General features: G+C 40.3%; 1 protein-coding gene across 1 annotated transcript; it reads left to right on the forward strand.

The window, feature by feature from the left end:
* Positions 1-286: 286 nt before the first annotated feature.
* On the forward strand, positions 287-9,001 carry LOC137333244 (uncharacterized). Its single transcript, XM_067997402.1, has 5 exons — positions 287-399; positions 759-1,070; positions 1,933-2,238; positions 4,602-4,716; positions 8,614-9,001. Exons 1-4 carry the CDS (start codon positions 345-347, stop codon positions 4,712-4,714), a joined length of 786 nt encoding a protein of 261 aa, XP_067853503.1. The 5' UTR covers positions 287-344; the 3' UTR covers positions 4,715-4,716; positions 8,614-9,001.
* The last annotated feature ends 5,958 nt before the right edge of the window (positions 9,002-14,959 follow it).

A 14,959-nucleotide genomic window follows, 5' to 3' on the forward strand; every position in this document is an offset into this window, starting at 1 on the left:
AATTAGTTCAAAAATTACTGAAGGCCTGCAATATTCGCCCTTCGTGGCGAGTGCAGAAACCATGAACCATGGACGTGTTAGCTCATGTACAATTTTATTCAGCTCCCCTTTTTTGTTATAAATGCAGCCTACTAATTCCTGTTCCCGTGTCTGCTCATAGCCAAACCCGCAGATCTTAATCTAAAGCCCATGCTTTTCTCCACTCCGCAATTAAACAGTCATGTGATATCTGACCTCACAGATAAGCATGAGATTTTACTAGACACACAGCCGCCCGTTCCCCAAACTTTCAAGCATTCCATTCTCATTCGCAGCGTGTGATCTACCGTAATTCATCGCTCGATATGTTTCTGAGTGGAGCTCTTTTGGGCATGTGTTTCCTGGGCATTTTCAATCGAGGTAGATTTCTATTTTTTTTTGTTATAAATTAACCTTTCACAAACTTTCCTGAACAAGATACAACACATGAAGTCGATCTTATAGTTGATATAAAATGGAGCAATGTTTTGGTGCTTTAATTTGATGTAATTTTAGCATGTGATGTGATTGTCAGACGGAAACAATTGGACGAACAAAGTGATGTTATTCATGTTAATTCAGCCAGGAAACACTTTCAGGAACTGGAGAATCATTCTAATAGTTAGGAACATAGAATTATTAATTTACCAATGAACTCGACGCACGTTATTATTTTGGTCGTGCAGATCACTTCCCTATATATGAATTATTTAACCTGAGTGCGCATCTTTTGTTGATAGTTACTGTGGACATTTCGGGCAAGGTGATGCCAGGCATTGTACAAAAGACGGCGCTCAGAGGTACAAAGGTTACCTTCCGATGTCCTTTCCCCTTCGATCTCGATCATTCAAACATAATCCTTTACTGGTGGAGAGATGGTAATAAGACCTTCCTACAAGAAGACAGCAGAAAACAGTTCATTGTAAAGAAAGGCGGTGCCTACCTTCACCTCCTGAATGTGAGTGTCCCGGACGCCGGAACGTATTTCTATGTAGCCAAATATCAGGATAAAACGGTTGTAAAAGGAACTGGTGTGCAACTTGTTGTATATGGTAAGTGTCGCTGGAATTGGACAGGTGAAGCGTTTAGTCGCGCTGAAGCTGTGGTTGATATTCAAACCGCGTTTAGCAAAGAATTTCAACATGAAAATGTCCTATTAATAAAAAGGTACAGCTTTCTACTTGTTCATAAAAATACGGAAACATTCCCAGTTCAAGAATCTCTGAAGAATGTGACGACTGACGCATGACATGAATTGTGATTTAATTTTGTGTTTATGAAGGAAAGTCATCTCGAGGCTGAAGGCTAAGGCGCTTTTTCAATTATTGCACCCACTGCCTAAAAGAATAGTATTGATATTATTCGCAGTGTTATGCTTAAAGGCCCAATACCTTATTTGGAAAGAACAGGGAAATTCCCATTCCAGTCATTTAGACGGCGCGCTTCCAGTTTCTGCCATGCAGGTAAAGTTCCTGAACAGCCGTTCGGCAGAACTAGTGAAATGCACCCGTTAAAGTAAGTGCCGCCGTCCAGCCACAGGTTCGAAGTCGATCCGCTCCGCACATAAGATGAAAATGTTCTTCATGTAACAACAGAAGGCGTCCTGTACAGCAGTTCAACTATATCAGGTCGATTCGAACAGATTGGTATGAAAAAGCACAGCCTCGCTGTTGCAAATCTGTGTTGTTAAATCTAACGGTGATGCGTCATTACAACAGGAGCGGAACTCGGAAAATAACGTGTGGAGAATCAATGGAGAAAAATCTAGATTGGGCTCCAGTCAGGATCAATAATTATCATCGATACAACTACGATGCCACGAAACAACTGTTGATTATTTTATGAAAACGGATAGGATAGAGAATAAGTGTAGAAAATATTTTGCTTCATCTCTTTTTGCTCTTTTCCATTTAGTTGGCCCCGTTCCCCTGAAGATTGTCTCCACGGCATCCGAAGGGGCTTCATCTGCTTCTCTGCGGCTCCAGTGCAGAACGGCTCCTTTTTACCCAAAGGATTTTAACCTCACCTGGCATAAAAATGGTACCGAAATTGTGACTGGATTTAGAACTGAACAACAGGCAAACACAGAGGGACTGTATGAAGTTATCAGCTCCTTACAAGAGATACGGCCAATCCAGCGCGGCACTGTTTATACCTGTCAAGTATATCACGTTTCAAACTCAATACCAGCAAATGTCAACTATACTGTTGGCAACGAAGGTAACATTATAGCATACTTGGTACTTTTATGTTGCCTGGTCACGCAGTAGTCGAATTTCCATTGCAGATACTGTGGGATGCGTTTATTGTAATTGATTTGCATATTATTATGTCATCTTCGAAATCCACAAGCAGTTTAGAAATGTGCACAGCAATAATATAGCACGAATCATGGGTCGGGAAGGATTCAACGTTCCAAAGTTAAATTAATGGAACACCGCTAATTAAAGTTTAAAGTCAGGCACAATATTAAAATGTATAGAGAGTTGAAAACAGCGGGCTGAGGCTACTGCGAAGAAGACTGTAAACAATTTCAAGAGGATGTAGGCAGCTCAGCAGATTTAGCAGAATCAACTCGGATGAAATTGCATGCGTAAATATAAGAGGCGATATCGTTTGGTAGGATGAATGACAGCTCATACATGACAAATGGGGAAAAATAAATGAGTTAAATAGCTGAGCGATTCAGGGGTCGGGTCCATAAATATTTAAAAGTGTCAGGACAATAAAGCTGGGGAAAGTACCTTTTAGAAATCGGGACTTAGGGTTTAAAGGCAATGAGTTAACGCTAAACCGATACACATCGTCGGTTAGACTGTATTTAGAATATTGTGTTTATATTTGGGCAACTTACTGTGTGAATAATATTAAGAACATAGATAAAATATTTTTACTGAAGTAGTGTCAAGGATGCAGCATATCAGTTAAAAGGGGAAACAAAGAGATAAGGAGGGGCTTCATATCCTCGAATGGAGAAAGTTAAGAAGAGATCTGCTTGAGATGTTCAAGACTTCGAAGGAGAAATGGAAAAAAAAATCTGATCAGTGAATCGGTTACCAGATGGCATACATTTAGGGTCATTACCAAAAGGAGGCAGGGAGCGGATATGGTTATTTTTTTTACCGACAACCATAGGAATTGTATGAAGTTCTCAGCTGCTTCCAGCAACCTGTAAAGAGCGGGATAGTTCATACGTTTCTAGTTGCTCCTGATTCTCTCCCAATTCCAGCCAGTCTCAGCGACGCTGTTAACAACAAATGCAATGTTCAGACATACAGCACAATGAGAATGTCGCGGGTTTGGGAGGTGCTGTCAACGAAGAATTACCAAGATGCTGCAGTGCATCCTATGGATGGTACACACTGCAACCACAGTGCGCCGGTGGTGAAGTGAGTGAATGTTTAGGGTGGTGGATGAGGTGCCAATCAAGTGGGCTGCTTTGTCCTGGATGGTATCAAGCTTCTTGAGTGTTGTTGGAGCTCCACTCATCCAGGCAAGTGGAGAGTATTCCATCACACTCCTGACTTGTGACTTGTAGATGGTAGAAAGGCTTTGGGGAGTCACTCGGCGAGACACTCGCTGCAGAATACCGAGCCTCTGACCTGCATTATAGCCACAATATTTATGTGACTGGTCCAGTTAAGAGTCTGGTCAATGGTGAACCCCAGGATGTTGATGGCTGGGGATTCCACGATGGTAATGCCGTTGAATGTCAAGGATTGGTGGTTAATCTCTCTCCTGTTGGAGATGGTCATTGTCTGGCGCGAATGTTACTTGCCACTGATCAGCCCAAGCCTGGACCCTGTCCAGGACTTGCTGTATGTGGGCACAGACTGCTTCATTATCTGAGTGGTTACAAATGGAACTGAACACTGTCCAATCATCAGTGAACATCCCCATTTCTGATCTTATGTTGGAGGGAAGGTCATTGATGAAGCAGCTGAGGATGGTTGGACCCAGGACACTGCCCTGAGGAACTCCTGCAGCAATATCCTGGGGCTGAGTTGATTGGCCTCCAACAACCACTAACATCTTCCTTTGCTGCAGTTGAAACAGAAAAGTCGCAGTGGCGACTGCTGTTTGAAATAGGAACGCCGAAATACGGCATTAGAGGCAGCTGGACGCTTGGTCAGGGAAAACAGTGCAAGGAAATTCAAGAATGTTATGCTTTTCCAACCTGGTCAGATCCAGCACTAGTTCTATCCAAATTTAAGATCGCATTCCATTAATTGGCTGCGAATTTTTTTCCTCGCTCCTATAAATTCGCTTCGAAAGGTATCGTTTGATCATTGTATCTGGAGACTTTCTAATTATTTAAATGTTTTCTTTAGATTTTATTTATAGTATCGCTAAAAAACAAGAGAGGGAAAAAATATTTACAAATCTATCACGATTTGATACAGTACTCAGAGGAATTCTTTACTCAGTGTGCTTTAACTTCAAAAGAAGATCCTGTGCGAGATTATATTGTATATCAAAGAAAGTATAAACCGTCAAAGTTAAATTGTTTCGCATGTGTCCAGAAGAAAAAAATATAATCTTTTTGAAATGGTTTCTGGTTGTTTGCTGTACTTTTTTTCCAGATTACCATTCTGTCCGCCCTGTCCACCTAATGTATCGATCCATAGTTGGGATATTGGTAATTATTCTACTAACGATGATCATCCTCAACCATGTTACATCAGATAACCTCTAAATGTAAGAGATTTTCAAAGCACAATTATAATCTTAAACAACATTTTTCAATTTATAACATAGAAGGAATGTGTGACATATGATTATCAATTCTAGCGATTACTATTCAGTAAACACAAAATGACGACATAATGAGACATGCCTTGTATCCGTAGGATCATACAGCGCAGAAGGAGGCCATTCCAACCAACGATCCTTTTTCGGTACTTTGATAGAACTATGCAATTAGTCCCACTCTCCTGGTCTTTCTCCATAGCCCTGCATTTTTTTTCTTTTTCAATTATTTATTCAATTCCCTTTTGAAAGTTAATAATGAGTATGTTTCCACCGCCCTTGTAGGCAATGCAGTCCAGATAAAAGAAAACGCACTGTGTAAAGAAAAAACTCATCATTCCCTCTGGTTCTCGAGCCTCGCCATATAACTGAAGTCCCCCGTACCTGGTATAAGTTTAGTCAATCTCTTCTGCACTCTCTGCAAGGCATTGACATTCTTCCTAACGTGTGGTGCCCAGAATTGGACACAATACTCCAGGTTTAGCCTCACCAGTGATTGATAAATGCTTTGTATATCTCCAAAAATCCGTTATGCTTCATTTATGCCATACCAATTTCTGTATTAAATTTCAGCTGGAAGTTATTCCTGTTTTTCAGTTATTCTGCATATAACACTTACCAGTCCTGGATTCGATACCAAATTGTAATTCACTTCACGGGGTATACCACTAGGCTCCTCCTTCTCCGTGCGGTTCCAAAATCCCTTGATTCCCTTACAGTACAAAATCTATCGATCTCAGCTTTGAATGTGCGAATCGACTCAACAGCCAAAGCCCTCGGCGGTAGAGAATTCCAAAGATTCACAACCATCTGAGTAAAGAAATTCCTCCTCATCTCAGACTTAAATGGCTGACCCCTTATCCTGAGACTATGCTTCCTATATCTAGACTGTCCAGCAAGGGAAAACAGCCTTTCAACATCTACCCTATCAAATCCTCTAAGAATTTTATGCATTTCAATGTGATCACCTCTCATTCTTCTAAACTCCAGAGAATTTTACTCAATCTCGCCTCATACGAAAACCCTCTGATCACAGGGATCAATCTAGTGAAACTACATTGTACCGCTTCTAAAGCAGATATATCGTTCCTTAGGTAAGGACACCAAACCCGTACACAGTAATCCAGGTTTGGTCTCATCAAAGCCCTGGACAATTGTAGCAAGACTTTTTTACGCTTGTACTCCAACCCCATTGCAATAAAGGCCAACGTACCATTTGACTTCCTAATTACTTGCTGTACCTATATGTGAACGTTTTGTGTTTCGTGTGCAAGGACACACAAATCTCTCTGAACACCAACATTTAATAGTTTCTCACCATTTAATAACATTCTGTTTTTCTATTCTTCCTACATAAGTGAATAAACTCAATCTCCCCACATTACACTCCATCTATCACATTCTTACCAAATCACTTAATCTGTCTATATCACTTTTCAGAATCTTTGTGTCATCCTCACAGCTTACTTTCCCACCTAACTTTGTATCGTGGATGCGAGGTGTATCGAGGAAACTATTCTTCCGTCAGTTGCTGGATATATTGCTCGATTGGTGAAGGGGCCTGAGATTGACCGACTAAGTCGACCGTGTTTTTGTAATAAAATAGTGTTGGTTCAATATTTTTCATTGCTTACTTTCCTGTTCCAAACTTTTCAAACGTTTTTTCTTACATAATTACAAATTTCTTGACAGCTGTGCTCAGAATTTCGCAGATTCTGCATTTTTCTTCCATGGGCTTTACACCTTCAGGGCCATATACAAACGATATGGAATTTTAGGATAGAAAGTTCCACACATTTGACAGGAGACCCCCTTGCAATAAAGTCCAACATACCATTTGCCTTCCCAATTGCTTGCTGTACCTGCATGTTAACTTTCCGTGCTTCGCATACATGGACGCCCGACTCTTTCTCAACACCAATATTTAATAGTTTCTCACCATTTAAAAAACATATTTTGTTTTTCCATTCTTCCTACCAAAGGAATAACCTCGCATTTCCGCATGTTATACTCCATCTGCCACCTTCTTGCCCACTTACTTAACCTCACTATTTCCCTTTGCAGATTCTTTGTGTCCTCCTCACGGCTTGCTTTCCCACCTAGCTTTTTATCGTCAACAAACTTGGATAAATTATACTCGGTCCATTCATTTGAATCATTAATATAGATTGTAAATAGCTGAGGCACAACACTGATCTTTGCTGCTCCCCACTATTTACAGCCTGCCCATCAGAAATTGACCCGTTTATTCCTACTCTATCTTTTCTGACAATTAACCAATCCTCCATTCATGCTAATATATTACGCATAACTCCATGAACCCTTATCTTGTGTAACAATCTTTTGTATGTCAGCTTATTAAATGCCTTCTGAAAATTCAAATAGGCGAAATCCACTCGTTCCCATTTATCTACCCTGCTAGTTAAATTCACAAATAAGTCATAGATTTTTTCATAAAACCATGTTTGACTCTGTCTAATCATATTATGATTTTCTAAGTGCCCTGTTACCACTCCCTTAATAATGGATTCCAGAATTTTCCAGACGACTGATGTCAGGCCAACTGGCCTGAATTTCCCTGTTTTCTCTCTCCCTCTTTTCTTGACTAGCGGTGCTGCATTTCCTATCTTACAATCCGCTGGGTCCGTTCTCGAATCTAGAGAATTTTCGAAGATCACAACTAATGTGTGTAACATCTCTGCAGCCACCTCTTTTAGAACCCTAAGATGTAGGACATAATGTCCAGGAGATTTGTCGTCATTTTGTCCCATTAATTTCTCCAGTACCTTTCATTTACTAATATTAACTACTTTAAGTTCCTCACTCTCATTAGATCATTGGTTCCCCATAATTTCTGGTATGATTTTGTGTCTTCGATTGCGAAGACAGATACTAAATATTTGTTTAACATCTCTGTCATTGCCTTATTCTCCATCATAATTTCTCCTGTCTCAGCCACTAAGGGACCCACGTCTACTTTCGCTACTCTCTTCCCTTTTACATACTTGTAGAAGCTCTTACAATCTGTTTCATATTTCTTGCACGTTTACGAGAGCATGACAGCGAGTGATCTCCGGTGGACTGTGAAGCTCATCGTGAAAGAGTACAGTTCACTGAGATTACAAAAAGTAAATTTCATTAACGGTTGAATTTATTCCTTGAATATGGGATGGACTTTTGTTACCTTGATACAATTGCCATTACTGATGAAGTATCATAAATTGTGGCCCCTAGTTTCCGTGGCAACGATTTTATTCCTGATTTCTCTCCAACCCCGGTGCAAGTTCCAACAAAACCGCGCACACGCGGTTTACACCGATGCTCTTCAGTTCTGCCGTCTCCTCTCAAATTTGGGTCCGGCTTTCAGAAGAACTGCCCGACATTTTAGGACCTTTCTATCCTGAAATTCCAAATCCTTTGTACACTGCTGTGAATGTGTAAAAGTCTGTCGAAGAATAATGCGGTATCTGGGAGATTCACCACAGCTATCAATATTTTTTTTAATTAGACAAGACAAAACGTTTGAAAAGTTGGAACAGGAAAGTAAGCAATGAAAATAATGACCTAACTCTATTTTGTTAAAAAATCACGGTCAATTAAGTCGGAAAAACTCAGGTCCCCTTCACCAATCTAGCAATAAATCTGGCAATTAACGGTGGAATCGTTTCCTCGATACAGAGGGGATTTAAATGCTAATGAATGTCACTTCAATCAGACCAGACGAATTATTTTTGAATGATTATATCAATACACTTGGCAGGTGAACATCATTGGCTCAGGCAATGAATCGTAGTTTGGTGTTAAGGTTTGATATATGTAACTTACAAAAGGATTGTTTATTTCCAGACGATTTGATGCTGATGAAAACCACGGCTTAGAATACTCCAAGAGTTAACATGAAAAGGCAATTTCTCAGCAACGAAGAGAATCACAATATTTGAACGTGACCGGTTAGGATGGATCCTCGAAACGGCCGCAATCCCTTATAACTTGAATCGGATCATGTAATGGACGTCAATGTTGGAGTAAATCTGGTCTGTATGTTGTTAAAAAAGTGACCGCCAGTAACAGTCCGCCAGCATATGAAAATGTTCCTCAATTTTATTGAAAAAGCTTCAGAAAGGGTTTTCTGGTTGCTATGTTTCAACACACTTTACATTTAAATAAACTGACTACTACTGTCAGGCCTACACTGAAATGTATGTGGCGACAGCATTAATTTAATTGAAATAAAATGATCCAATGCTTGGTTATACAATAAGCGGCAGATTGAATATTTCAGAGAAATTTGAAAAGTACAGTTGCAGATTATTTCTTGTGCGAAGTTTAATCGTAAATGGGATAACTCGGAATAGGTTTATCAAATTTCCCAATATGTATAAAAGTAAAAAGCCAAGATCTATTCATTGGACTTCACAAGACGAGTGCACATCGTTTTATAGAAGGTCTTCTTGTCGTTGCCACCATTTACAGAGACGAGTGGCCTACGGTTTGGGAAGCACAGCTGCTCTATATGCAAATGGGGAAATATTGGATTTGCCGTTGATGGTAAAGGTGCAGATTAGTTGAATACGCCGATGTATGCCTGGCTAAGACAGTTTTACAAATAGGCACATTGTACAAATAGCCGAATTTTTGAATGCGGAAACTACTTCAATTGTCATTCATTATGGTCAACATGCAGTGCTGTGTGAAAATTCAAACTGGATCTGTGTGCCATAATCATAGATACAAAATGGTCATGCCTAGCAAAAAACAATATTTGTTTGTGTCCTGTGTTGTGTGGATTGATCAGGATTGAAAAATGGAGGTTAGGCGTGAAAAGGTGAAAAGATGAAATTGGGAGCAACATTTTTCATTGCCCAATGTCTCGTCAGTAGACCATGAAAGTACATTCTGATCGTACCAAGATAGTAGGGCTATCATGAAATTAGATTTGATTAGTATAACCTGATCTGTCACACTGCCTGCCGATGTTACCGTGCACGTTAGGCACTCATTTCCTCTCCTTTGAGTCCAGCGAACGGTAAGTTCTTGGACACAACAGGCATGAATAATGGTTCAGACTTGGGTGTGAGTATGATTTTGGGTGATAATGTAAAACGGACGACATCATGGAGAGGAACATGTGGAGAGATGTGTAACGTGCGGCTGAATCGATATCGCCCGATTTACACTATCAACTCCTTCAGTGGCAAAATGCTGACTTGGACGTTTTGGAAGAGGGTAACCTGGGCATCGCTTAAGTCTCACGAGGACAGGTTGCATAAACTTGCTTTGTATTGGTGTGAGTTTAAACGTTGAGGGCTTATTTAATTGATGCGTTTAAAATCATGAAGGGATTCAATAGGGTAGATACTGATAAGTTATTTCCTCTGGTGGGGTTTGTTGACCTCCTTCCTTCTATGGTTCACCATAACCGCTTCGAGTAAGTTCGAGACACTTGATAGTTGAATAATCGGAACAGACTGTGGATTGTGTATACAGTATAGGCTTGAGATGCTCTTCCGACAGTTGGGTCAAGGACATTATCTTCTTCTTTACCCAGCAACAAAGGGTTAACATGATAATCAATAACAGGATCTGTAAACTCACGATGCAAACGATGGGGTGCAAAACATTATTTGAAACTCCAGGCTAACGCAGTCAAACCGAGCAACGACTACCACTGTGGCTGCTTAATATCATGTTCTATTCTCCTTTGGATCAACCGTATCTGATCTAAGTCGTCTTTAGTTTCCAAATGAGACTTCCAATCAATATCATTTAACTTATCCAATTCCTTCTTCACATGCTCAATATCTGTTAATTGGCTTGATATTTAGTCCCATATCCGCATTAATAATCGAATAGTAATAATCCCCTACAGTCTTATTCCAATTAAAGCATTGTGCAACAGAGAACGAGGAACACTCACATATGCATATCGAACATAGCGTGCACAAAACAATACATATGGTATAGTCTGACAATCGATCATATCGATGGCTACATTATAACACTTGGTTCTGAAGTATAACAGTCTATGTTCAGCATAAAATAACATGGGCCTCACTCGTTTCCGCAAATGGGTTACAGTCACCCGAGTTACGTCCTCCCTTGTAGGCTGAATGGTTGGAAAGCATATCCATTTAAAGTAATTATCCAGGCAACTTGTCACATGATACTGTGAAAAACTGCCTGTTGTGGTAGCAATGTCTGATCCCCAGCCTTTTTGGTCCGTAAAAATGTATCGGAAACCCCGTATTATCAGTCCTACATCAACGTATGGTTATAGCATTTCTTGGGTACCACACTGTGGAATTCACCAGAATTTTTATTTCCGTGCACAATCAGAACTGTAGAACACAGGAGGGTGAATTATCAATCGCAAACTGGCTAACGTTACTAGAGAGTTGACTCCGAACACAATAGGGTAGGCGAATGCTTGTGGTCTGTTGTAGCAACATTTTGTAGCTATCCATGATAACTTGTGTACCGAGACAGACGACAACCCAAGATACCTGCTTAGAAGGGTTAAAGAATTCGGAGTCAATGATCTCCATATTTTCCCATAAACCCTGTGATTCAGTCATTGACATGTTTACAAGCTCATGAGCCATGTCTGATTCAGCCCGGGGGGCACCTTTAATAGAGTAGACAATTGCTCGTAGATCTTTACTCAAAGCTTGTAGTTGTTTCGCTAGGACCTCATTACTCATAGCATTAAGCGATGCCGTTCCCAGTCCTACTCCGGTCGCTAGGGTGTCCAGAAGATCACGTTTTACCCTAATTTGAACGCTGGATAAGGAATGTGAACAATTAACACACTTCCATGACACATCAAACAAAGAAATGGATAAGAAGCATGCACTATTTTCCAACACATAACTTGATACAATATACGATTCAGGTGGAGCAACGAAAAAATAAGACCTGACCTGATTTGGGCCACGCACATGTCGCGCGATGGCATTGTTGTACCACTTCCCGGTACAGCAGTAGTGTAGGTATCCACATTAGGGCAGCGCAAAGGGTTCACACTTATGGAGCCGACATCCTTTTACCTGCTGTTCCACACAGCATGTCAGGACAGTGGAAGTGTTACACATAACCTCCCAATATTGCCTGTGCACGTATGTGAAGTAAATACAGATATTCACGGCAATATTCCACTGTTGGTTGAAAAATGTGTACGCGTCAGAGGTTTTATTATCATGCCACCACGCAGTGAGCAATACAATGAGGATGGTTCCATCATCAGCCAGTCACCAGACCACACCACATGGAGCCGGGCCCTTTTTGTGAACGATCTCATAATGGACATTTATTGTAACCAATCATAATAACCCCTACATTCCTCAGTGTACAGCTGAATAGACCGTACATGGGACAGTCTTCTTCGTATACGTATCAAGCCTGAATCGTTAATTAATTTACACCATTAGCATCCTGGCCTAAATACAACAGTAAGATAACACTCTCCTCGCATTTCCTTTTTGAAAGGATCTTGAGCCTGCCGTCCACAACTGATCTGTTGATTGTCAAAACATCTCACCGAGCCATTATACCAATGCAAAGTCTAATTTCCCACTCCAGAGACTTGAGCACATAATCTCGGCTGACACTCCAGAGGAGTACTGAGGGAATGCTGCACTGTCCGAGGTGCCGTCTTTCTGGATGAGACACACGAACATACAAATTAAGAGCAGGAGTAGGCCATTCGGCCCCTCGAGCCTGCTCCGCCATTTGATAAGATCATAGCTGATCTGATTTTGTCCTTTACCCTACTTTCTCGTCTACCTACTATAAACTTTGACTGCCTTGTTAATAAGGAATCTATCTAACTCAGCCTTAAAAATAATCAATGATCCTACCTCCACCGCTCTCTGGGCAAGACAGTTCCTCAGACTCACCACACCCTGAGTGAAAAAAAATTCTGCTCATCTCCGTCTTAAACGGGAGACCCCTTATTTTTAAACTGTGGCCCCTAGTTCTAGTCTCTCCCACAAGTGGAAACATCCGCGTCGCATCTAACCCTTCTTGTCTCCTCAGGATCTTATATGATTCAATAAGATCACCGCTCATTCTTCTAAATTTCAATGTATACAGGCCCAACTTGTCCAATCTTTCCTCATAAGATAACCCCTCATCACAGGAATTAGTCCAGCTGGATATTTATTTGATTGGCTGCCCATTGTGGAGTGATTTTGGCGCGGAAAAACTGAATGAGATGCTATGGTAATATCAAAGGCATGAAATTAGCCTTTAAAAAAACTATAGCTGAATTGTCCTTTGAAAACAATTTGTGCCTGGAATTTTCGCGAGGACTCTCCAGATCTCTAGGGTCGGAGATCAGCGAAACTCCCAAGAAGTGGTACAATTCGCAAATAAAAATTGAAGCAAAAAAGGCTAAGGTGTATTTAAAATGAAATATCTTACATGAGTTCAGCTATTAATTTATGGTCGTGACAGAAAAGTAATTTCCAATAAATGAATGTGATAACATTTATCAAATTAACGGGTTGACGGGCCCCTCACATTTTTGTAACTATCCTTCCTGTAAAATAAATGTCCAAATAACCTCATTGCAGTGAACCTGTGGAAAATAATTGGTAAGCGTTCCTTCATAGTATACATTTTACTATTCTACTCGTTGGAATGTTAGATCTGTTCCAGTATCGTTCCATTCAAGAAAGTGATCTAAGTGTCTATTCTCCTTTGCAAAGATGAACCATTGTTGCGATTTATTTTGAGAAACGCAGACCTGATAGTAAATAAACGTCAAATTTTACAGCTTTAAGAACACGGGATCCTTAAAAATTAATGTGCGTCCCATCGGTATCCTGTCCATACCCTAAAGAACACGAAATCACCCCTGGTGAACAGAGACAACATTTGATAATTGCCGTTTTCGCAGTTTCTCTGTCATTTATACCGATCTCAACAGATTCGGGGTAAGAATGGTAATAGTCTTATGGGATTTCATTGCTTGGGTTTATGAACGCACTGCATAAGTTTTTTTCTTGCAGGAACACAATCCACTCACATTTCCGTAGGGGCTTCGCCGATCTCCCGCCGTAATTTAGATGGATCAAGTCATTTTAAATGTGCGATAATGTAAATCGGGCGATATCGTACGGCCCGCCGGTCAGAAACCTAACTGGATTTCCTTTTCCATTGAAGTCAATGATAGGAAAATGCGACGAGGTGTACAGCAGGTGACCGATCCCATATCGCATGATTTACATTATCACTAAAGTTAAAATCATCCGATGATCGGCAGAAACCCTAGAAAGTTGGTGTTAGAGACCAAGTTTGGGAAATAAATATTCCAGGATACTTGACATTCCGAAAAGTCAGGCAGAGTGGAAAAGGAAGGATTGTAGCCCTGATAATAAAGGATGACATAAATACAATGGTGAGAAAGGATCTTGGCTTGGATGATCAGAAGTAGAATCCCTATGGGGTGGAAATAAGAATTAATTATGGGCAGAAAACACTGGTGGGTGTAGGCTCCCAAATAGCAAGTATACCGTTGGACAGAGTATTAATCAAGAAATGGTAGGAGCTTGTAACAAAGGTAATGCAATAATCACGGGTGACTTTAATCTACATATAGACTGGACAAATCAAATTGATAAATGTAGTCTGGTGGGTGAGTTCATGGAATGCATTCGAGACAGTTTTCTAGAACAATACATAATGGAACCAAGCAGGGAACAGGGGATTTTAGATCTTGTACTGTGTAATGAGACACGATTAATTAGTAAACTCACAGTAAAGGGTCTCCTGGTGCAGAGTGATCAGAAAGTAATAGCATTTCACATTGAGTTTGTGAGTGACCTACTTAAGTCCGAAACTAGAGACTTAAACGTAAATAAAGTCAATTACATAAGTACGTGGGGCGAGTTGGCAAAGGTAGACTGGGAAATCAGATTAAAGGGTATGACGGTATATAAGTAATTGTAAACATTTAAATAAATATTTCACTATTCTCAATACATACACATTCCTTGAGAAATTAAAACTCCACGTCAAAAGTGATTCATCCTTGGCTGACTAAAGAAGTTAAGGATCGTATTAGATTAAAAGAAGAGGCCTATCATGTTGTCAAGAACATTAGCAACCTGAGGATTGGGCGAGTGATAAAAAAGGGAGAACATAGAATGTGAAAGCAAACTAGCACGAAATATAAAAACGGATTGTAAGA

Source organism: Heptranchias perlo, chromosome 16 (assembly GCF_035084215.1).
Source record: "Heptranchias perlo isolate sHepPer1 chromosome 16, sHepPer1.hap1, whole genome shotgun sequence".
Lineage (NCBI taxonomy): Eukaryota > Metazoa > Chordata > Chondrichthyes > Hexanchiformes > Hexanchidae > Heptranchias > Heptranchias perlo.

Coding starts and splice junctions, on each gene's coding strand:
- LOC137333244 (XM_067997402.1), top strand. CDS start 345: ATGTTTCTGAGTGGAGCTCTTTTGGGCATGTGTTTCCTGGGCATTTTC. Junction 1,071..1,932: donor TGTGCAACTTGTTGTATATG/GTAAGTGTCGCT, acceptor TTTTCCATTTAG/TTGGCCCCGTTCCCCTGAAG. Junction 2,239..4,601: donor CTATACTGTTGGCAACGAAG/GTAACATTATAG, acceptor CTTTTTTTCCAG/ATTACCATTCTGTCCGCCCT.